The 25,000-nt window shown below is 39.6% G+C and overlaps 2 protein-coding genes across 3 annotated transcripts in view; one reads left to right on the forward strand and one right to left on the reverse strand.

The window, feature by feature from the left end:
* The window catches only part of LOC138049906 (uncharacterized), a 22,517-nt gene extending 20,534 nt beyond the window's left edge, over positions 1-1,983 (forward strand). Inside the window, exon 16 of the mRNA XM_068896378.1 lies at positions 478-1,983. Coding sequence (XP_068752479.1) covers positions 478-524 — 47 coding nt within the window. The 3' untranslated portion in view covers positions 525-1,983. The remainder of the gene's footprint in view (positions 1-477) is intronic.
* LOC138049905 (1-phosphatidylinositol 3-phosphate 5-kinase-like) overlaps positions 1,937-25,000 on the reverse strand; it is a 53,744-nt gene continuing 30,680 nt past the window's right edge. Inside the window, exons 25-40 of one of the 2 annotated variants that reach the window (XM_068896376.1) lie at positions 22,156-22,212; positions 19,115-19,171; positions 18,586-18,633; positions 17,373-17,463; positions 16,768-16,863; positions 15,801-15,884; positions 14,937-15,052; positions 13,151-13,405; positions 11,654-11,722; positions 10,401-10,497; positions 9,755-9,834; positions 9,096-9,199; positions 8,807-8,935; positions 8,511-8,601; positions 6,624-6,785; positions 1,937-3,135 (exon numbers count right to left, since the gene is read on the reverse strand). In XM_068896376.1, the coding sequence (XP_068752477.1) occupies positions 2,942-3,135; positions 6,624-6,785; positions 8,511-8,601; positions 8,807-8,935; positions 9,096-9,199; positions 9,755-9,834; positions 10,401-10,497; positions 11,654-11,722; positions 13,151-13,405; positions 14,937-15,052; positions 15,801-15,884; positions 16,768-16,863; positions 17,373-17,463; positions 18,586-18,633; positions 19,115-19,171; positions 22,156-22,212 (1,730 nt within the window). In that variant the 3' untranslated portion in view covers positions 1,937-2,941. The remainder of the gene's footprint in view (positions 3,136-6,623; positions 6,786-8,510; positions 8,602-8,806; positions 8,936-9,095; positions 9,200-9,754; positions 9,835-10,400; positions 10,498-11,653; positions 11,723-13,150; positions 13,406-14,936; positions 15,053-15,800; positions 15,885-16,767; positions 16,864-17,372; positions 17,464-18,585; positions 18,634-19,114; positions 19,172-22,155; positions 22,213-25,000) is intronic. The other variant, XM_068896377.1, reaches the window with a different exon arrangement.

Consider the following 25,000-nt stretch of genomic DNA (forward strand, 5'->3'; position numbering starts at 1 on the left):
TCTTGTTGATGACAAAATTGGAATCAAAGCACCTCACTTAATCCTTGATTACAGCTAGTCTGAGTAGGTTAGTAAATGTAGGGTTGGGATAGTACGGCAAGCATCCCTCCACCAAAATTATTTTAATGTGGGTGTGGTGGGTGAGACCTGTCCTACACCAAATTTGATTCCTGGTATCACATGACTGTGTGTTGAGTTTGTTGGTTCTCTGCTCTACTCTTGTGGGGGAGGGTTCTGCTTCACGTAGGCTCTTTGGGGTTTGACTTTAGAAGAGTACAAGAATTTTTCGTTATTGAAACAGTCGTAGTCTGTTATTCAGCAACTATCTTGGTTTGTCACTCTCTCCTTATTTACTCTGTAAATTAATGACCCTTTTTAAAACTCTCAACAGGAGTATCTACAGTAACTTTTAAATGATTAACTGAAACTGTTTCCTATATTATGATGAGCTTATGGTTTGATTTTAATTTTTTCCAGGCCTTCTCGATGTAATTCCAGAAAAATATCACCATTCTTTGCATTGATGAGCCTTTATTACACTAGAAAATATTTGCTATAATGTTCTCTTGGCAGTTAACAAAAAATACACATACCGGTAAATCAATAAATTTCAAAATACTCAATTCAACTGATTGAAATTTTTCTTAGGTCACATTCACCAGTTTGATAGATTATTACAATCGTACATAATTATGCAAGAAATAATTATCATCATCAACTTCATCATGGACTACAATCATAATTATTTAAACTCAATGCAGTTTCAATTTACACAAATTCATTAAAAAATATTTTTTCATAGCTAGTATGGATGCAGGAGTAATGCACACAAACAAGTTGTATTTTGTTTTCCTCAGACGTCTTTATTAAAAAGTAGCTTCTACTTCCTTGTTCATGCCGATTATAATGTTGAAATAACTGAAAAAATTTGATTTGTCAATCAAGTGAAGAATTTTTTCAGGGCTGAAGAATTCTTAAGCTAGTCTGTAATAATGTCGTAATCAATATGCCAGGATATAATTTATTATTTAATTCAATGTTATCGGAGGGGACATTTCAGTAAGAAAGCTTCTTCTTCCTTGCCAAACTGTATTATATTTGTTTCAAGTCAAGAAAATGGAAACAGAAAGTCAACTTTCGATGCCAAATAAAAATTTTATCTCTTTTATTTTTTATCTTATTGTTGGCCAGGATTCCATTGATTGTTTTTAAACCTATTTGTTTTTAACCCTTCAAGTCCGAAGGCAGATAAATGGCAATTTCTCCTCACTTCATTTATACAAAATGAACAGGAAAGGTTTGAAGAATTTACAAACTCGTCAATGAGGAGAAACACTGATCCTTTAACAAATTCTCCAAACTACCATTATGAAATTTACAGAGATCAGTAAGGAGAATATCATTGTTGATATAGGCTTATGGTTAAGGGTGATTAATGGCAAAAAGGATCCTTCCTTGCAAAAGAAAGCGCTAGTTTGAAATTCCAAGCACAATCTCCGCAAACACGGCTGTACACTCCACCCTCCACCGCTGATGTTTGAGAAAGGTTGGATCAAAGCAAGCAAATGAAATGAAGGAATAATCCTGACACTTGTATGGAAATTTTGAGCAAGCATGATTCAAAAGACTGGTCAAAAGACTGGGTGAAAACGATTTAGTGAACCTTGACGTCTGCTGAATAAAGATGTTTACGGGGAACGTCGTTTCACTCGTGCCAGAAGAAGCAAAGGCTTCCCAAAAAGCGTGTGGACGCGTGCGAGACAGTTCAAGAAATGTAGCAAGTTATTTGGGAACTCGCACAGGGCTTACTTAATCCCCTGGAAACTTTGGAAGTATTTAGATCAGAATATAGTTCCAGTTCAAGTGAGAATGTTCAAAACGTCCTTGTTCCCACTTTCAGTTATTATCAGGTCAAAAGATCACAGAACAGACAATCACCAGAGAAAATAAAATTTTGCTTTTATTTTCCAATAAATATAAAAAGCTCATTGTCAAATTTCTAAATTTACGGGGCTATGTCATGGTATTTTAGGGTGTGTACGGGAAAGGTGCACCTCTGGCTCCATTGTATTTCGTTTATGTTGTTCTACAGTTTTTAGCGGTAATAGGGATGTTCCATTTTATGTTATGGGTATTTCCAGTTTGTATGTCATAAAATTCCATAACATATCCCCCTGACTAACGGTTGACTTCAATCTCTTCCGCTCATTCCGTCCAAGTGTACAAAATCAGTTAAGTCGCGTGCCAGCAGAAGCGAAGGCTTCCCAAAAAGCGCGTGGACGTGTGCGAGACTGTTCAACACCCATTTTCTTTCGGATACGCATGGTGGGCTGAGCAGAAGAGCTGTCCTTAGTTTCAAAGCGAGTCCTGGTTCACAACCATTCAAATGGAACGAGTTGCATACCGATATTCAAACCAAATCAAACTCATTTTCGTGACAATAGTTGAGCACTCACTTTGAAACCACTGAGCCTTCATTAGCCTGCCAGCAAGCTCTCTCCAGGAGATGGGGGGGGGGGGGGGGGATGGTTTTCCCTCTCTCTCCTCCCCCACCTGCTCGAAGGATAATCTTTCAGTGGTTCCAAAATATTTTTTCTCCCTCCCGCTAATAGAATTTCCCATTAATTTGCCAATAAATTTCTGTTAACTTACACGCACATAAAAATCCCTAATAGAGGACCCTTCTTTCGATAAAATTTACATACACTGAGATCGAGCGGCACTTATTTGTGGTGCTATGTACTGTATTGCAGAAGGCCGATCATAAAAAATCCTAATCTGAAATAATTTAAATCAAAGCTGCTCAATAGCACTTTCCATCTGGCAATCGAATCTAGATGATATTCGAATGCATGACCATGCAAACGAACACTACTTAAATAATTTTACAATTTAATTTTTTAAGCTATTACATAGCGAAGAGGAAAGCTCCCAGGGCGTCTTACTCAAGGTCATTTCCGAGGCCGGTCCATTTATCAGGGACCATAAGAAAATACCTATGCATGGCCTCAGTAAATCGGGTCCTGTAGAGCTCTGGTGACACCACAGTGGGCATTCTTCCCTGGCCTCCAAGAATTCCACTTGCTTTCACATACATCTCTAGCTTCTTGTCCCAGGTGAAGGTTCGAATAAAGTCTGTAACGACAAAGCGAAGTCAATAACGAACACAAACTACCAGGGAATTAGGGAGCTTACGAAACGACGACGCCGACGGCAACGACGACGCTACAAAACTACAGGTTTAGTGAGCAAAAACAATGGCTCTGCACGTGCGTTTTACAGTTTGGTACATTTCTTTGCCGTCATCTCCTAAATGACGACGTGAAATGACCAAATTCAAGGTTCTGTGGAGGACGTTAGCACATGACGATGAATTTTCAGTTCTCTCTCTACGCTTCCAACTCACTCATACCAGTTTAATTCCTCGACAGTTACTACACCTTTTTAACGCGAAACGACATAAAATAGTTTCGTAGTGATATGAATAACGCGAACTTGTATTTTTAAATGAAGTCCTCGTAACCGTCGTCGTCCTCGTTTCGTAAGCTCCCTATTAGGGAGCTTAAGCAATGACAACGGCGATTTGCGTTATTTTAATCGCTTCGTGACTATTTCAACGTTTTTAATATGACAAGGGTGTGGTAATTCCTCAAAGATGACACCAGTCGGAATGGCACTCCATTTTAGGAGAGAAAATGAAAATTTATCCTTAAGTGCTGACGTTCTTCATAAAACCAAAAATTTGGCTATTTCACGTTGTTGTTTTGCTGACGACGGCAACGAAATGGACAAAAGTGAAAAACGCACGTGCAGGGCGTGCAAAGCATTGTTTTTACCCACTAAATATGCAAATTTTTTGACCTTCTCGTTGCCGTCGCCGTTGTCTTTGCTTAAGCTCCCTATTTTAAGATCTGCGACGACGACGTCACCTCAAAATGTCACTTCGCACTATCGTTAGTCTCTCGCCTTTGGGTCATCTCGTTCGCGTCTTACAATGTGGGAGAAGTATACTAAATATAAATTGGTATGAGCGGTTGCAGAGTAATAATAGAGACTGAAAGATCCACATTTGTACGCTCGCATGGTCGTCAAAACCTCAAATGGTGACTTCACGTGGTTTTGAAGAGTACCGCACGGAACACAGCGGTCAAACGTCTGCGCATGTGCGAGCTTTGGAGTCGCGAAAAGGTGGCCAAAATGGCGGTGCGAGCTTGTGGGCTGAAGTTGTGACACTCAATTCCGTCTGGAAAGCTTTCTTTTTACCTTCTCTTGTTTCCTTTTACAGATTTCTATGAACGTTTCAATTATGTTTCGTAAATTTTGCGTTACACCGGTTGTTTTGCAATGTTTTCCTTTAAAATTTTGGGCGGGAAATTGGCGCGCGGCTGGCAAAAAAATATCCATTTGGGCATGCGTAGACATTTGACCGCTGTGTTACCTCACGGAGATGCGCTAAAATGCGTGCCGCACGTGAAGCACGATTATTTTGCCCGTTTTAACCAATGATATTGTTGCTTCGTGGCGTTCTCGTTGACGATCGCGTCCTATTGTAGATCTTAAAGGGGCTAGGTCACGCTGTTTTAGGTAATTTTGTTTAATTTTGTTAATTATGAGCTCTAAACGTCAAATTGGCAGAGCAAGAGTCTTTCATTTGCAAAATCACGGCCACAACAACTGAGGATGATTTTCCAGCTGTGTATATGACATTTTGATATAGAGTGATATAAATTTGAAAAAAGGTGGGCCGACGCTTTTCAAATTTACCCAAATTCAATCCATTTCAATCCCAGGGTTTTCGTTTGAGGCCGGAGGCCGGACCTTTCGTCCGGTCGTTTCCCATTCCGTGTCCGGTACTTTGAAAGCAATATTTGAGATTTTTTAAAATTTTTGTATTATTACCTTTTTTACCTTAAACATCTCATGAACTTACTGACTAGAGGATAACAGAATAAGCAATTAAGGGCCCACTGACGTATTTTTTGGGGTGCGTTGCTAAAGATGTAATGGTTAAGTAATTTGAGAAAATTTGGCATTATTTTGGTCAGTTTCCTACTTTTGTAACCCAATGACCCTAACTATGATGTCATTATACCACGCCCATGGTCACGTGACCAACAAAAGAAAACTCTAAATTTGTCTCCGTGCTGCGCAATTTTGGTATTTAATCGATGGTTTGATAATTTGTATTCGTTTTTGCATCCAGCCAAGCATGGTTTTCTTTTTATTTTGAAAAATGTTGTTTTTAAAGACATAAACGATACTGAAATACCCATAACTTTTTCAAAAAAGATGATTTTAAAAAATCAATGCTTAGCTATATTCTGTATTTGGGGGCGAAACGTGCCATGTAAAAAAAATTTAATTCAATTTAAAACCGCCGGAAATTTAGCTTTTTTCTCAAACCAGAAGTCAGTTCGTTTACGCATGCGCAGTTGATCTGAGAACGAGCGCGAGGAAGGGCGAGGAAAAACCTTCGATGGAAACAACAGTTTGTGCGGTGACTTTTGCTTGTGAGTGGGTTTTCTTGTCAGCTCATGATATGATGACGTCAGTTACCGGAAATAACATTTCAATTCCTTAGCAACGGGCGAAAAATCCGTTTTGTGGGCCCTTAAGTTCCTCAAAACAGCCACGTCAATCTTTTCTTTGCTTATCAAGCAGAGTATTTTACTGATTTCCATTTTCATTTAAACGAAATTGAAGTGACCATTTCGTTATCACTCCTGCTCGGCCAAGTCTAAAGAGAAATCTCCAGGCAAAACACACTACACGTGTTTGTCGAACACTGTTCATCGTTTTATGAAATTAACAGAAGAAACGAATTCTTTTCCCGACGGCCAATGATAAACGACTGAAAATTTTGTCGTTGCCAGTCCCCACTCCCACTTCCCCTAGCAACTGTCCATTTTTATTACATATTTTACTCTTTAAAGAGAATTTCAAGAGTGAACTCAAGCCTTGCTAGGAAACTGATTCCTGGGTTCCAGAAACGCTGGAAACGGCGTTTCTGAGTGTTCTATTTTAAAAATTTTCTTCAGGTGCCAAAACTGACTGTCACGTCCGGTGCTTTCAGAACTATGTCCGCTAGTTTAAGAAACTGTCGAAAACCCTGCAATCCTCTCCAGTTTTGTCCATCCATGTCCCTTCTTGGCTTCCCTGTGTTTTGTTAGAGTTCTTCTATAGTTTTGAACAGTTATTTTGATATTTTAGTTAATTCTATGACCATTTGATCAGTGCTGAAATTGCCTAAAATTGCGTGACCTAGCCCCTTTAAAGTAAAGTCCCTAATGTTGAACGAGAGGGGCAAACCGCTTCAACTTCATTCAACATTCGCGAAAACTAAAGAAATGGCGCAGAGATGTGCGTTGCCAACAAGGAACACGACAATTTGAAGGAAAAAAAGCCTGATAACGCAACCTTTTCTCCCTGGTAGTTAATTAATATTGCAGAAGCCAAAATGGGAAAAGTTTCTAGACCACAAATCTTGTCAACGTAATTGGCAAAAAGGGAACTTTGATAAAAGAATGAGTTCTTGGGTTCACGTAACACTTGCGTTTGCCTTGTCTGAGGAGAGGAAGGCGACATACGTTTTTTGTGTCCAAACTAGTATAGAGCGCACTCACCTATTATTCCAATGACAAGTTCTGATCTGGCTTCATCAATGCCCACTAATAAGGAATAATCCATAACCATTTGCTGGGCCAGGAATTCTGTGTCATTATGAATTGCACGCGACAAAATTGCTTTGGAGTGAGGACGAAAAAAGATCGGTCGTTCGCGAATCACTAGAAAAAAAAACACGTGCGAGAATATTTAGACCTTCAACTGGAACAGTTTTAACAAGACCGAGCACCAAAATGACGGATGTGGGAGAGCAGATGTTACGGTAAAGGGAATTAACTTTCTCCGTGCACATCTAATATGGCTATGCGTAACATAAGGATGTCAATATCCTTGCAGAAACAACACGAGCAGGAAAGCCTAAATTACAATAAATCGTATCTCTCAAATAAAGAAATTTTCAGGAAGTTATTGTTATTCAATAGTTACTATAAATAACGTAATTCATTAGTTGACCTATTCATTCCCAATATCGAAACGTTCATTCTCCTAACTAGTACAATAGATTTCTTCGTTGTGTAGTCATGAGAATTTGGTGTAATATCAAGATCACACCTCTTAAGCCGATAATAACCTTCATTCTCAATACCTGTCTGACTAACATTTCATTGAAATTGCGAGGGGAATTTACATACTTATCACTCCTGGAAGTCAAAGGGTTAAGTAACTCGTTACTTAGTGATCATTTTCAATAGCTTTTGTTTCATAGATTTCAGAACAAAAGTTCTAAATAAATAGCTCCTTTTATTTTACGTTTTCTTATTTGTTCACGGCTCACTGAAAGAGAGTTATGCTCCTGGTGAATGTGACGCCGTGGTTAAACAAAGATACATATAAAGCCGCTGTTACACGTTAACTTTTACCTGAAACTTGTGTGCAACGGCACTGCGAAACAAGTTTCAGGAGGCATTGCACCGTGTAACATGGTCGGTTTCGTAAAACTTGTTTTGAACTTTTGCGAGACAAGTTTCACGAAAAGTAGAACCGCGATCTACTTCTGCAACGGTCGCAGCAATCGCAGAGGTGATAAAAACAAGAGTTTCACCGTGTAACACCACTTCATGAAACTGGTCTCGCTCGGTCTTGTTACGCTACGCTGCGTAAGCCAATCAGAAACCGGCTAGAAACTATTTTTTGCAGCGTTGTTGCACATAAGTTTCAGCTAAAAGTTTCAACGTGTAAGGCGGCTTAAGGTAATTCCTTAGTATTGCATTGCGCATCCCTACTGAGCACGACTTTCGCGTCATTAGCGCGTGCACATGAGCACGTGCGCATACAAAACGTAAGAGATTTCGCTCAAACTAATCCCGATAGCGAAATAAATGCTCCTTTTCTCTCAAACGAGCACGTTGACCCCCGATTTTTTTTTTTCAGGTATTTGCTAAGAACAGTCTAATAAAGAACATATTTGAAAAGGAAAACAAAAAGTTTGATAGTAGAACATGAATTTTTTTTGGAAAACAGCTCCGTACTGGGTGTATTTTACCAAGGCGAGGACTTCAAGCTAACCACGGAACTGTCCCAAAAAGGGCACTATTCCCACAACCAGGGAATCAAAGTCGGCGTAAATGAAGCATTACTGCTTATGTAAATAAAACAAGCTTTTTTTTCAAAATAAAATGTTGTGCCTTTGAAGTAACCAAGACTTATTAATTCTGTATGGTGATTCGAATTTTTAACGCGAAAACATTAAAAATACCCCATTTTAAGAGCCTGCTGACGCGTAAACAAGCACGGTGACCCCATTTTTTTCTTGCATTTTTTTAATGTTCATGTCATGAATGTTAATTATGCCAAATTTCCAAAAAAGTTTGATAGTAGAACAATTTCAAGGGTTAGTATGTATGCTATAGGTGTGTAAAACGATATCGTCAAACTTAGTAACTCACTTTCAAGTAGGTTTTCGTCCAATAAAACATCGTTATTCATCCCTGAAGTCTGCACATAACGGCTGCGCATAGAACCTTTCAAATCAAAAGTCTGAAAGAAAGGAAAAAGGCAATATTGTGGAGAAGACCAAAGACGCCAATAACAAAAAGAAATATGAAATAACTGAATAAGAAAAATGCATTGGAACGTGGTAGCTTTGTCTTCCGCTAAAATACCTTTATCTTGTTGTCTACGTTCGAATAAAAGCGCATCTTAAAGTTTGTAGACAAATACAAAAAGGTTTATTGAACGACACCTTGTCAATGTTTCGGTCGTAGAACAAGTTTTCCATGACCAGCACGTCCTGTCTCATGGTTCCACCGGTCTGTGAGTTCTTGTATCCTATTCTGTAAATACCAAGAATCTTCGCCAGCAAAGTCGGACGCTGTCAGCAAAACAATATAAAAGAGATCAATCATGTCTAGTGACGACGAATGCCTGTTTGTACGTCGTCCGATGACTTCCCGAAGATTATTTCTAACCACACGAAAATGTAACGAACACACACGAGGATAATCGACACAAGGCCGAAGGTATTAATTCACCTGTTCATCCAGCGCTTTATTGACGTAGCGAAAGTAGTGAGGAGCAAACTCCAAGAAGCACTGTAACTCCTGTCTTGACATCTGCTTCATGACAAAACGGTCATCTGTTACGAAACAGAAATCAAACTTAACAACGCTTAGTTGCTGGTTCTAAAATTCCGAGACAATTTGTTGAACTTCAAGAATCAAATTTAAACCCTTGCAGGCGACATTTCAATTAAATATAATAATTATTCTGACGCTCTCTTAAGTTGGTATTGTGGTAGAGCGAGTTTCAACCTAGTGTCGCAAAACCAAAACCAAAGTAATTACTTTGGCCAATCAAAAAGGACGGAGACAATCCAGTAAACCAATCAAAACTCGAAGTAATTACACGAAGCCAACACAAAGCGCGGGAAAGTGTGCAGCCGCGAGCCACGATTGGTTTTGGTTTCACTTCTGATTGGTTGAAAAAGTGAAGCGGGAACTTTGAACCAATCACTGAGTAAAGTAATGCAAAACCAAAGCAATTCGCTAATTGCTTTCGACACTCAATTAAAAACTGCTCTAGCTGATGTTGTTTTTATATCAAAATCATTGTTTCTGCTATTTATTTATTTATTTGTTTGTTTTGGGTTTGGGTAGCAAGCTACCACGACCCATTTTGACACACAACTCACCCAACGATTTGAAAAATGCTGAGCCACTCTTTCCACCACTGGCTCCCCACGTAACTGAATGCTGAAGGGAACGAATGTATCTGAAACAGATCAACGCAACATATCAGATGTTATGAGACGACCATAAATACAAGGGGTATTAATATTATCTGGCGCCAGTTTCAAGAAGCCTGGTTACTGCTAACTGTTGGTTATGAGGTATCAAAACCTATAGGTTTCCATGGTTACATGTAGTACTAACCATGCTTGAAGCAACCCGAGCCAGTTCACTAATGTCTTTGGTCGTTTCGCTCAAGTGTTTGGTAAGTCTTTTAACACAGAGTTCTAACCCTAACCTAACACCAACTCGATACCTTAAAAATTTATCCTAAATGGAATTGAAAACGTCAGCGAAACGACTCATAACGTGGGCGAAATGACTTGTAGGCGAAGCAACCGGTTTGACCCCATTCTCCAGATAAAATACCAGTCCACTCGAGGGTAATCATCTGAAGTATGCTACGGTTATAAGAGCCTTTACACCTGAGAAAAACAGATTAATTGAAGCGGTTTCTCATCTAAAGAAAAATAGGACATCAAAGCTGGACTTGAATCGCCAACGCACTCGCAACTCGTCCACAAAATAACCAAAATAAACGGCTCTTACTTTTCCTCGCTGTCTGGAAATATCCTCTTTCTCAGTAGTCTGAACTGCTCGGCATAGTAAATACTGCAGTAGAATCGGCAAGTGCTATCGGCGAATTCTGTAGAAAAAATTTGAAGTAAGTTGAGTTTTACAGGAATCTATTTAAAAATAACTGAAACGAGCGGGAACGTCATGCAATCTCGGCCTTGTATATATAGAGGATATTACACAGTGGCGAGAAAATATGAACTTTATGTTTGAGAGGCAATTGTCCCGAGAACACAAAATCCATCTTTGAGCTAACTTGCAATTTTCTGTTTATTATATGGGCAATAAGTATGCATGGTATAGATTGAAAAGCAGGCTTTAATACAAATAATAAACAATTATTCGCCGAAGGCGAAGTTATTATCGGTGAATATTCACCGAGACGAAGTCGACGTGAATATGCTCCTATATTCACTTCGCCTGATGCGAATAATTGTTTTGGTATAAATACACAGGTGATTATTGCAAAAAAGAGAAGGAGAAAAAAAAACATTTCAACGCGAAATCATCTTCACTTACAGTGGCAAAACGACTACTGGCAGCCATTTTGTCCGTCGAGGTGATTATCGGCTGATAATCCGAGATAGCGAGCCAATGAGAGCGCGCGATTTTGTATAATTACCTGTGTATTTATACTAATGGGTATTAATACAAACAAAAAAGGCGGGAAAAAAGGGCGGGAATCATGACATCGTGGCTCAATATAACCACTCGTGTTACATGCGAAAAATACGCCACTCGGTTCCCGGATGTAGTGGTTGTATTTATTCTACGAGTGTTTTAGTTCCCGGTAAAACACTGCCGTTCATATAATAATAGGTGCAGTCACACTAGACGTCTAACCATAAGCTCCCCTTAGGGAAATGGTTTAGGTTAGGCTCACTCTAGCTTTTGACTGATTTTACGCTTGCGGTCACACGTTGATAAATTGCCCACGGGAACAGTAAACTTTTGTTTCAATCATACATTTCACTTCCACACGCTTGGCTGAGTAATTTTAAATTCTGATTAACCCATAGCATTTACCTCCGGGACTGTCATGGGTAATTCGTTTGTTTTTTTTCTTACGTATCCATGGAAATTTCCCGAAGGCAATTTCACCCAGAGAAGATCGGTCACATACAAAAACAAAAAGTAAACTGAAAGTCTTTGAGATCGCCACAGAGGGTTTTCAATTCCTCAAAAGCCGTAATACAAATCTCTGCCAATTTAAATTTTCTTCTTACGGTGTTTGACGTGAAACTCCACTGGATCTTTGGTGACGTCTTTTCTTTGGAAACCAAATTGCACGAGCTCTGCAAAAATCCAAAAACATTGATAAAGAGTTTATTCGTGGCTTGGTTATTGAGTGTCAAAAGCATTTCAACTCAGTAAGCAGGCAAAAAAAATCTTACTCAATAGCCAGTCAGAAATAATGTTGGGAAAATTCACAAGAAAGACGACTTCTTTAAAACCGCCTGCGGACAAAGGCAGTGTCCTTTTTCAAGATGGGGTACATAGCTAGCGCTTTATTGCTTTCAAATTCAACCACGAGGGCATGGATCAAGAGTTTCTACTGCCTTCGTCTTCATATAGCCCGAGTGCGAAAAATGCACCATAATTCTTCACATGACGTCACATGACGTCACGGCTGCCATGTTGGTGTCCCCAAACAATGAGATGGCTGCCATGTTGGTGTCCCGATCCAATCCACCGGGAATTGAAAGCTATTATTATGCTAACGTCTTCTTTTGTTTTCGTTGAAAAACATGGCTGTTGATCACGCGAGTGAAACCCAAGAATTCTTTTACCTTTGCCCTAACTCACTAACCGCGTTTTCGCCAACCCCCTTTTACAATTAAAAATCTGTTCAACTTTACACGTACCAACGAGGATAATAAGTTTATTTAATTAACACAAATTCAAAAGAACAATTTAATAGCCGCCATTTTACATTCCAACAACCCCTGATTATCGACAATTCCTAATTTTCTCTGGATTGAATTTTATCGTCAATTTAGATTACTCCGTTCCAGGACTTGCGGTGGTATGAAAAGTCAAAAAAGTAAAGTTGCATTCCTGGACAGGATTTGAACCCAGAGCACCCACTTTGAAGGAACTATTTTTATCCACTTAACCACTAAAGATCAACTGGCTGACAATTGTACCGATTATTCACCAACACTAATTAGTATATATAAAATCATTGCTGAATAATGGTTAAATTGGGGGTAACTATGCATTTTTCGAAGATAGTTAATCAACAATATTTGTAAAAAGCTTTCAAATACAAAGCAATGTATGGCGTTCTTTGCCAAATAAAAGCTTAAGTATCTCTGAAAAATGCATGGTTACCTCCAATTTTCTTTTTGGATACCAAGAGCACTTGCTAAGTTCTGCTTTCTCCGCATAGTTTTGAACCGCGCAAAAATATCTCTGTATTATAATAAGCACCGCTGATAGGAAATCCGAGTATCTCGAGATGCGCAGAACGTATGCGCAATAACAATACTAGGGACTGTCCCAAAATTAGTCAATTTATAGAAAATTAGGAATTGTCGATAATCGTCATAGGTAGAGGGTGGGTTGTACATTCGGTCGGTCTATTGGCAGAAAAAACAGATCGTCACAGCACCACAGGAAAGGACTATTCAGTGGCTTTCACTTTATTGATCTCACTTTAGGACTGGTGCTGCACAGGAAATCGCACCACAGGACAGACCATCAAATGGTCACAGACCTACCAATATCATCTAGTCCCTGTACTTCCTGAGTAGAGCTGCTTTCAGTCCTCTTAGTGTCATCTTTTCCAGCGCCCAGTTTACACTTGGTGTACTTAACTTTACTGTCCACTTTACTGTAGTGATCAGGATCAGTTTTCAACTCTACACTGACGTTCATAAAGGCGAGATTATCAGTTGACTGTACACTGATTGATTCTCCATCCAGTCCCGTCCCGTAATACGACTCGGGATCAACTATGTCGAGTTGAACATAACCTGAATGTTTGTTGAAAAAAAAAACAAATTAGAAACCAATATGAAATTACGATGACCTTAAAAGTATGTGTAATTGAACACTCAGGGGCTTTTCAGGGCCAAGGGAAAAAAAGCCCAAAAACACTAAGCATCTCGGCTGGATGGCGGCAGACCAGGAGCGTTTACCATTTGTCAACAAAAACCGAAAATTCCGGTTGGAAACTCAAATGGTACAGCTCATTCCACCGGAAAAGATGGAAATTCTCAGAGGTATTCCTCTTTTCCCGTTCCAACCGAAATGAACGGAAAAATCCTGTACCATTTGTAAACTCCCACTCGACCCAGTGCACTTCGGCCTCTTTTCCCGCCATTCGACGCTGCAGATGCAGCCGTCATTTTGATTTGTTATTGTTTTCTTCTAGCCGCGAGAGTCTCGGGCTTGGCGAAACGCCACACCGGGAAAATCCCGTACCATTACGAGCATTCCATTCCAACCGGATTTTCCGTGCAAATGGTAAACGCCCCAGTAGTCAGTTTACGAGCGCACCAAAGAGGGGGAACTGGGGACTACCACCAACAACAACTCCGCTGGTGGTCTCAGTGGAACTTGACCCCAGGAACGTTCAGCCAATTAATCACACGGCCACGGTGCCTGCCTCCCAACAGGACAGGGAAGTACTTCAAAACGTCGTGAAAAACTGAAAAGGACTATTCAAAAATGAAAACGTTGGAAGTCTTAAGGTTTCGTAACTGATTTCGCGCCACGAATTAAAGGCTCGTTTTTGATGAAGAATACATGGAAGTCATACGTTAGAACTGCTATGAAATAATTTTCTAAGTGAATACTTTCACCTTTAACCATAACTAACCATGCTTTGACGGGATACGATACGGAAGAAACTCGCAGTTGATGAGCCCTCAGTTTGCTTACTAGCTCATCAGTAGAGGAGAGTACTGCCTAGGTACTTCATGTACCCCTTTTTATACCGTATCAGGAGCCCATCTGGAGCGTGCAACTTCCATACAGCGTCTGTGAAACGACGTTTTCACAAGTAGGTTTATTTTTAGACTAGCCCTTCCCGCGAGTTAGGTCAAAAAACAAAGGCAGTTCCGGTTCGGCGACCCTATGACGTCAGCTTAATTTCTTGTAATTGGTCATCGGGCTCCTGTGGGAGTCTCATTCGCGGGAAATTCAATCTAAAAATAAATCGGTCTGTGAAAACGCCGTTACACGAACACAGTAGAGTTGTAGGCTCCGGGTCATGGGTTCCTGACCGTATACAGGATTATGAAGAAAATTCCCATGTATACCCCTAAATGCCCTTATACCTGTGTATACCCCTATATACCTAAATAAATCCTGTTTTATCAACAGCAACGATCTGTCGCTTTGAAAATGGCCATTTTGCCCATCATGAATTATGAGTCGTTCCATTTTCCCAAAAACCTGTTTTCACCTGGAGTTCATCCTTTGAAGCTCCTCAATTCTCCTCTTCCTTGCTAGCCCGTCTTGCCTGTTCATTGCTACAAATTCAAGACAAAGACCGCTTACCTTCACCCGAATCCGAGCCAGAATCAACTCTGATAATTTTCTTGTCTGCATAGTAATGGCTGTCCGAATGTGGCTGTTGTCTGCTGATAGAAGCGTCCGCTGATTTACATATTTCACTAAAAGGAAAGCAAATAACGAGTTACGACATGTTTGATGGTTTTGTTCAATGACAAGGATGATGAGGAGAATTCACCGCCAATCGGTTGGCTCGGTTGGTTGAGCATCCGACTCCCAGCATTGATCAGTATGTAAATTCTCCTCTCAATTTCAATACACTGTCAGGTAAACAACTATTGAGAATGAAGATTATCATCAGCTTAAGGGTATGATCCTGACATAATACCAAATTCTCATGACAAGCCAAGGAAGAAATCTATGCAAATAGTTAGGAGAATGAACTTTTAGATCAAGAGAGCGAAAGGGTTAACAAAGGAGAAAGTGTTACCTTTGCAGTCAAAGCTGTAGATTCTTAGAAGGACTTGCTAGTAAACTGGATGTGGACGCAGCTATTGTAACGGTTTTCGTGATTGGCACAACAGAAACAGTGAAGCCCAATCTTTAACTCAACTGACCGAATGCAAAAATGGCCGCCAATAAATTGTTCTTTTGTCTTTGTGTTAATTGGCCTTACTGGCCTCGTTAGCAAGTGTAAAATTGAGAAAAACTTGGATGTAAAACGAAGCTACTCAGGCTAATTTGCACAAAGACAAAAGAATAATTTACTGACGACCATCTTTGCATTCGGTCTATAGAGCTACATCTTATACCAGACCAATGGACTGAGAGGTTGTAAAGAACATTGTCGTATCTGTGTAAACTCTGTGGTTGACGCCCATTCGTCTTTTTAATTGTTAACAGGCCTACCTCTTAGCCAATTGAGCTGCTTCATTCTTGATGTCTGACAAAGTTCGTTGAATCTCGTGCAACTGCTCGTTATACTCAGTGGTGCTAGTATGAAAACATAAACGAGAATAATTCAACTTTATGTCACCTGAACGTACACTCAAAGGGGCATGCTTTGCTCCCAAGGTTTGACATCTGCATGCGCACGACATACATAATAACGGTTGTTCACATGTTAGGGAGCTTTAGCAACGACAACAGTGACCGCAACGAGAACGTCACAAATTTGCATATTTAGTGGGCAAAAACAATGGGTTTGCACGCTCTGCACGTGCGTTTTTCATTTTTGTCCATTTCTTTGCCGTCGTCAGCAAAACTACAACGTGAAATAGCCATATTTCGGGTTTTACGGAGGCCGTCAGCACCAGGAGATAAATTTTCATTTTCTACCCTAAATTAAGCGACTCAAATCGGTTTCATTCTTGAGGGACTGCCACACTATTATCATGTTAAAAAGCTTTGAGTAGTCGCGAAATGATTACAATTGCGCGAATTTATGTTTTCAGATGACGTTCTCGTTGCCGTTCCCGTCGTAGTTGCTAGAGCGAGTTTCAATCGAGTGTCGTAAAACCAAAACCAAAGTAATTACTTTGGCCAATCAAAAGGACGGAGACAATCCAGTAAACCAATCAAAACTCGAAGTAATTACAAATAGACGACACAAAGCGCGGGAACATGTGCACATGCGCGCAAGGCACGATTGGTTTTGGTTTCACTGCTGATTGGTTGAAAAAGTGAAGCGAGAACTTCGAACCAATCACTGAGCGAAGTAATGCAAAACCAAAGCAATTCGCTAATTACCTTCGACACTCGCTCTAAAGCTCCCCATTATTAACACTATTACATGCGTATGCTTCACATGCCTACACATAACACTGTCATTTTGATGTGTACACGTGCAAGAGCCACGTGCCTATTCTCTCCTCACCTCAGGGTGTAGGCAATGATGGAACTCGTCTCTTTTTCACTCACTACAACCAGAACCTTTTCCCCAGGGGGGAGTAGGTGGTGTTCATGGTTTGGACTGAAAAGAAAATAATGAGAACAATGAAATGATTTCACCCATTAGCCTGGCAACTATAACCCTGAATAAGGAATTTGGTTTAATTTGCCATTTTTTATTAAGCCAGGTTTACTATTTTCCACCAGAGACGTGGAATTTTATTTTCATTCATTTCATGACTTAACTTACGATCCTCCTGGATTAGATTCGAGACCAATCGTGGGCGATTGCAACCTCGTTTCCGGGGTCTCCATTGTCGACAAGAGACCCTCGAAACGAGGTTGCGGCGATAGTCATGTTTCCTTGGCTACCAAAGACGCAGTGACATAAAGGAGAAATTTCTCCAATTAAAGCTTGGGTACATCACCGGACAAGAGTGCTAATATATCCCGTTGCAATTCATTTCCAGAAATGCAATGAAGTAGAGAACCGGAAATCGGCCACAGTTAAGGCTATTATTCGCATCAAATTGTAATCTGAGCCAAGATAAATTGATTGTCTTCTTAGAGATAACTTTAAAATCTACTCACAATGTGGAAGAAACCGGTTGAAAACCAGGTGATGACATAAAAGACGAGACAATACGCTTCACTTTTGCCCGCCTTGTGGTACCAGCTGGTCCTGAAATGAAAACAGGTCACTGTGATCTTATTCTTGGGTTTGATCCTTAAAGACCTGACATCAGTTCTTCAAGAAGAAGAATAACTCCATCTCACGGATACGTCACTATCCAGAGTATAAAACTACTTTACGTTTAACGTTGACCAAAGGTTTTGTCCACAGCTTTACTTACATGTGCTTCGAGTTTGCATATTCAGGGTTACATAAACAAATACTGCAGAAGCCCATTCCCGAGTTCTTGTCTGCCTCCTCTTCAAAGTGAGTTTAAGTGCGAAGTTTTTGTGATGGTAATTAGTTCTACTTTACATATGTTTGAAAACTAATTTTCATAAGAAAAACGTCGCACTTAGATTTGCTCGAAGACGAGGAAGACATAAACTCGAAAATGGCCTATTGAGCACAGACTGAAACTGCCAAGCAGTGACTTATCCACGGGATAAAGTTATCCAGCCTTAAAATATCTGGGGCGCTGATCTCCCGTTTCACGTTTCACGTAAACGCAAGAGCCATGTAGAAGTTCTCGTGACGTATAATGTAACTGGCTCATTACCCAAGCCAAAAGCCAAAGACTACACAACTGAAACAATGACTAGACTTAAAAACAATAGGAGCTGCTTACAATACCAAACCATAGCAGGTTACGAGAGCTACTACATTGCTGAAACGCAATGCTAAATCTCTTTATAGTTATAGCTTCACGATAATGGGGTTAAGGAAGTGATAACGTGCAGAAAAGCATGTGGGAGTAGTATTCGTGTGTTGTGATGGTTTAACATCCGATTAAACCAGTAATAGAGCGGTTTTCAAACGAGTGTCGTAAAACCAAAACCAAAGTAATTACTTTAACCAATCAAAAAGGACGGAGACAATCCAGTAAACCAATCAAAACTCGAAGTGATTACACGTAGCCGACTCAAAGCGCGGGAAAATGTGCAGGCGCGAGCCACGATTGGTTTTGGTTTCACTTCTGATTGGTTGAAAAAGTGGCGCAAGAACTTTGAACCAATCACTGAGTAAAGTAATGCAAAACCAAAGTAATTCGCTAATTACTTTCGACACTCAATTGAAAACTGCTCATCAACAAACTTTATTCCCCTAAATGAACTAACTGTTATTTCTCACCATCCGGAAGGCATGCTGGTGCATCCAAGTCACCTTCAATTGAAAGGGCTGTTGATAATAAGGCAACCAAATTTTAGTCACTCCAAACTTTAAATTAAGTAGAACAAGAACAAGTATCCAACGATATTAATGAACACATAAAGGTCAATGACAGAAGAGTAAAGTTTATCTAACTGGCTTGGTTTCCTGGATAAGTCTAATTTTCCAAACGTAGTGAGTATCGTATCGTTTAATCTGTAACATTCACATTACACCTACTTACTTTTACCAGAAACCCATAAGGGTTGAAACGTGTAACGCGCGTTCACAGCTTCCGAATATTCAGTGCGAAATGACTGGTTCAATTTTTCATTGCTAAGTACCATATTTGGAAACCCCTCGCTCTTGTTGTTCCAAATATGGTACTTAGCAAATCGAATATTCAGAAGGTTGTTTCCAAGCACACAAGGGGCCGTTACACGTTTCAACCCTTATGGGTTTCTGCTTTTACTTATCCTTAGCATTATCATGTTCTATTCAGTAGTCCTACCTTTCTTCGCGCTTGTTTGCCATTGGTTAACCGCCCAAGATTGGGAACGAGAAACAGCTAAAAAGTCGAGAGAAAATCGAAATAAGTTTGGCACTTCTCGAAGTTAAAGAATGTTTGTTAACCAGAGAATAAGCGACAATGGCATCGCCGATTATCAAACTGCATCAGGGACCTTAAGATCTATGAAGATGACATCAGCGAGAACGTCATAGAAACTTGCAAGTTCACGTTCTGTAAACTTTTTTGTAATTGTTCCAGTAAGCAAGTCGAACTACTCATTTAATGAATACTCAGGAATGGCTTTCAAAGTAAGAGAGGAAATACAACATTGCCATCGTGTTCTCACGTTTTCCATAGAACTTGAGATTTGGTGATTTGCAGAGAACGTGAAAGAAATGTAATACCCGCGTTTAATAACTAGAGAACCATTGTTTTGCTAGTAAAATATATTGTTTGAGTAGATCTTAAGGTCCATAGTATCAAAATATCTCTTATTTCAAATTGGGAGGCCTCGTTTGTGTTCTCGCGGGCTCACTGTAACAAGCATGTAATTGAGGCTGGTGTGGGGAAAATCATTTCAGATAAACCTCCAACACATGCTCGTTCCAGTTCAACTGTAAGAGCACAAATAAGATCTGATGAAAAATATACCTCTCGGAGTTATCACAAGTCAAAGAAAAAAAGTTCCCTTCTACATTGACAATACAAAGTCAAGATTTTTTTACATTTATAAATAGTCGTTAAAAAGGTGCATTTCTACATTTTTATATTGCTGATTTAGGAGATTTACGCTCTTAGCTTATTAATTAAACATACTTTTCAGCATCAAAACCGTTTAGGCTTATCGATTAATTACTGGATGAATGAATGGATAAATGGAATAGATGGATGATTGACTGATAATTAAATTGATTTCATTTGTTAATTTTAGTTATAACATGACACTACCCTTTTAAAAAATTTATATCTCACTTTGTTTTGCTTTAATTACACTTAATTTTTCTGCAACTGTTAGTAAGAAAACAAAATGGAGGATGGATGGATGGATAAATAACAAGTCTCGCTAGTCGTCCCACAGGTAACCCAGGCTCACTGTGTGCGTCACGTAGTTATTAAAATATAGAGAACATAAGAGGCGAAGTTTAGGTCTGAAAATTTGCTAGAAAATGGAAATAAAAATCGATAAAACTTACCATGCGGTGAGCTGTTGTTGTCTTTAATACGTACACGAAGTTTCGGGAAAAATGGTCCCCGTTCACCTTCCTTCATAGTAAAGTGACAAGGTAGGAGACAGAAGCCAGCTTAAGGACTCCGATCGACCCAAAACAAGCATGATTTTTTTCGTGAAAATCGAATCCAGTGGCTAAATTAACACGCCAGGTTCGCGGAACAGGAATTTCTCTAAACCATGAATCCACTGAAGCATCTCCAGGTAGCAACGCGAAGCCACCAGACTCCGTAGCACTTGTAAGTTGACCTGCTAAAATGGCGGCCCGAAAGCGTTGTCCTCGCGAAGTGTCCAATTCAAAATGGCACTGAACTCGGGACGCCTGGTGACGAGGGGAATGTATGTTCCCCTTGAGGGAGGGGAGTCCTAGATTGCTCAGTGATTTTTGTTTTTAGCAATTTGGGACTCCTCTCCCTCCAGAACTTATTATACTAGTCACCAGGCGTCCCGAGTTCAGTTCCATTTTGAATTGGACACTTCGCGAGGACAACACTGTCGGGCAGCCATTTTAGCAGGTCAACTTACAAGTTCTACGGAGCCTGGTAGCTTCGCGTTGCTACCTGGAGATGCTTCAGTGGATTCATGGTTTAGAGAAATTCCTGTTCCGCGAACCTGGCGTGTTAATTTAGCCACTGGATTCGATTTTCACGAAAAAAATCATGCTTGTTTTGGGTCGATCGGAGTCCTTAAGCTGGCTTCTGTCTCCTACCTTGTCACTAAACAATGAAGGAAGGTGAACGGGTACCATTTTTACCTAAAATTCGTGAACGTATTAGAGACAGCAACAGCTCACCACATGTAAAGTTTTATCTATTATAATTTCCATTATCTAGCAAAATTTCAGACCTAAACTACGACTGATATGTTCCCTATATTTTAATACCTACGTGACGCACACAGTGAGCCTGGGTTACCTGTGGTCGTCCTCGCAAAGTACAGCAAACGACACAGCTCAACAAAGTCGAACTGGCCGACAAAGCCTCTGGCAGTCGCTACACGGTCCATGTATGACTTTGGAGCACAGTTATCAGCTGTTTGCTGTTTTTTGCTGAGGAAGGAAAATGGAAAACCCGGAGAAAAACCCTCGAAGTAGAGTATAAAGTCAACACGAACTCAACCCACTCATGGCGTCAGGTCCGGGAATCGAACCTGGGTCACATTGGTGGGAAGCCAGTGCTCTCTCCACTACACCATCCTTGCAACACAGAATAGAGAGTTTAAGATACCACGACGGCTACGGCGAAGAAAACGTCACTTCAAAATATCAGTTTGAGCTTTTCTAAGTATTTCATGATTATTCCATCTTGTTTATATTATAAAATATGGCCGACGTGTCCTACAACTGGATTGGCACGGACGGATTTGAAGTAAAGAGTGAGACTGAAAGATTTACGGTAGTTTGTCCACGTTGTCGTCAAAACCTTAAATTTGGTCATTTCACGTATTAGTTTTGGCGAGTGCGGGAGAAAAATGTTCAAAAAAGCGTGCCGCACGTGCAGCACGATCATTTTGGTTCTTTTAGCCAATAATATTACTGCTTTTTGGCGTTGTCGTTGCCGTAGCCGTTGTCGTTTCTTAAACTCCTTAATGAATGGGTGGATGGATACACCAATCCATTTGTTCGGGTTGGTAGGTTGAGTCGTTAGGAACTGCGTAAAAAGTCGGCTTCATTATCACACAAAAATACCAGAAACGAAAAAGTTGGACTCTTTTTGAGGTAAAAATCACTGCAAAACAATTCTTAAAAGAATGATGTAAGTACGTGATGCAATGAATTGGTGACTGCAGTGGAATGAACTTGCTCTAGCTATACCCTTTTTTTCGGCACTGTGCCGCTGAGGAGAATCGCCCGACAGTGTCCTAAACAAACCTTGAATGCAAAAGTCAAACAGAAATATTTTGTAACAAAACAGCGTAAATGAATATGAAGAAATTGAACACAAATCCAAGAATCGCAAAGAAAAATGGTTAAAATGTTAACAAATTGTGAGCAGTGACTGGAAATGATTAAAAATGATGATTAACTTCCTATTCACTTGAAGGAGGTATTAGTTAATTATTTGCTGATTATTGATTATTAACAATTAATAATTATTATTTATTAATTTGAAAGCAATTAACATAACGGACGTAAAGATAGCAGAGTAACAATAACTCTCAAAAAAGAAACGACAGTTTTCAATTTACAAAACATGTTTCGACATACTCGTGTCATCTTCAGTTGCAAATGAGCTTTTTCAACGGTTGTACATTTGAATTTATGTGTGTTTTGCAACATACCTTAACATAAATTCAAATGTACAACCGTTGAAAAAGCTCATTTGCAACTGAAGATGACATGAGTATGTCGAAACATGTTTTGTAAATTAAAAACTGTCGTTTCTTTTTTGAGAGCAATAGACCTTTTCGGCTTGTACATTTTGTTTTCCCAATACAGATCATGTGATAATACTCAGGAGGCTTGGTCCTTTGTTTTGTTCATTAAAAAGAGTGCATGCAGGCATATTCATGCTTGCATGCCCTCATTTTAATGAACAAAACAAAAGACCAAACCTCCTGAGTGTTATCACATGATCTGTATTGGGAAAACAAAAATGTACAAGCCGAAAAGGTCTATTAACATAACTTTCACATTTTGTATTAATGTATAGACCAGGAAGTTGCACCTTTCATTTCCAATAATAATCTTTCCCAAATTAAAAAAAAAAAAGCTTCAGTACGTTCAGTAGTTCCAAAAATGTCGTTCGCAGACACATAATACACCATTTCTGCATTGTAAACAGAGATTCCCTTTAAGGTCCATTTCCACCCAGAATGCATTACGCACCACGCATGAATTTCGCGTGACACGAAATTACAGAAATTGGCGTGACAAAAATAGTTTGCCTACCGGGATACGCTATTCAACAATGGTGCCATTTTCAGAACAATATCAAACGATCCCTTTGCATCAAGGGTGGAAATGGGCCTTCAAATTAACCCAATTGACGAGGAAAATCGTCTGGCGTTAGACAGAGTAAAATCTGTTAATTTTCATTCCCAGGAGTTCATGGGTTAAAGTATCTTAGTGAATAAATGTTTGGGAAAACCATTTAAGTACGGTTATTGCGCTTACGTTCTGCGTATCTCCAGATACTCAGGTTTCCTATCGATATTGCTTACTAATGCATGGATACTTTTGCGTGGTTTAAGGTCGGTCAAACCAGTTTCAACACTTTCAAGATACCTTGTTATTAGAAGGATTGACACTACAACACTTTATTACGTAACAGCAATGTTGTGGTACCATGTAAAACATCAATTTTATTGCTCAACAAGATGCAGTCATTTTGTGACGTAACAATACCATGGCAACAGGAAAGCCTTGCAAAAACACCCTATATTTTGGCTTTAGTTACTCATATCTGAAAAACGAACTTGGTGACGCCATTTTTTTATTGCGCTTAATTTATCAACAGGCCAAGATGCAGGCAAAGTTTAAAAATATTCTGTGGAGCAAACTCAGAGCTACCTTAAATTCTCAATTTATTAAGGTGATTGTGAATCCGCTCCAAAGAATTTTCATAAACTTTGCAGAAAGTTTCATTCTGGCATGCTGATTACATTTCAGAAATAAAAAATGGGGTCACGGAGTTCGTTGTTAAGACACGAGCAGCTAAAGCCAAAAGATGGGGTGTTTTGAAGGGCTTTCTTGTTGCCACGGTAACGTTTTACGTCAAAAAAATGACCGAATCGTTTTCAGCAATAATTGGTGTTTGATATGGAACCATAACATTGCTGTTAAAAGATAAAGTGTTGTAGTGTCAATCCTTATAATAAAAACGTTTCTTCCAAGTGTTGAAACTGGTTTGAGCCACCTTAAAACTATGCGGAGAAAGCAGAATTCAGCAATTGCAAGTGCTCTTGGTATCCAAAAAGAGAATTGGGGGCAACCATGCATTTTTCAGAGATAATTAAACTTCAACTTGGAAAAGAACGCCATACGCTGCTTTGTACTTTAAAGCTTTTTACAAATATTGTTGATTAATTATCTTTGCAAAATGCGTGGTTACCCCAATTTTCTTTTCGGATTTCAATAACACTTGTTAAGATCTGTTTTTCTCGCATATTCATAAACCGCACAAAAATTCCTTGGTGCTCAACTACTGTGAATGGTTGTGCACCAGGACTCGCTTTGAAATTGAGGCATGCAGCAACTCGGAAACAGGCTATTATTAGGCACTCTCCTTAACTCGTTTGATAAAGCCAAATTTTCCAAACATAAATCTACAATCCAATCAACAATTTAGGTCCTTATAATAACCCTTGGGCTTTGTCTCTTGTTCCATGAACACTATGGGACATCAAAGTACCAACATACTCCCTGAGAACGAGTAAGGAAAGCTAGTGTTGTTGTCTGGCCTATCATATCTGAGAATGATCTCCTCATAAGGGATCCCACATCCCCTGGGGGGGATGTGGATCCCCCGGGAGGGGGGAGAGGGGACTCCCATATAAATAGGGGAGGGATGCTCGACGGAAATTTTAAATTAAACCCCTAAAGGAGACCAACTTGGGCGTGGCTCAGGCTTTTTGTGACCCCTAAAAGATACCATATTAAAACACAGAGAAAAAAAAACGTGACTTTTAATAATGGCAAAGACATTATCATCTAATAC

Source organism: Montipora capricornis, chromosome 5, assembly GCF_036669925.1.
Source record: "Montipora capricornis isolate CH-2021 chromosome 5, ASM3666992v2, whole genome shotgun sequence".
Lineage (NCBI taxonomy): Eukaryota > Metazoa > Cnidaria > Anthozoa > Scleractinia > Acroporidae > Montipora > Montipora capricornis.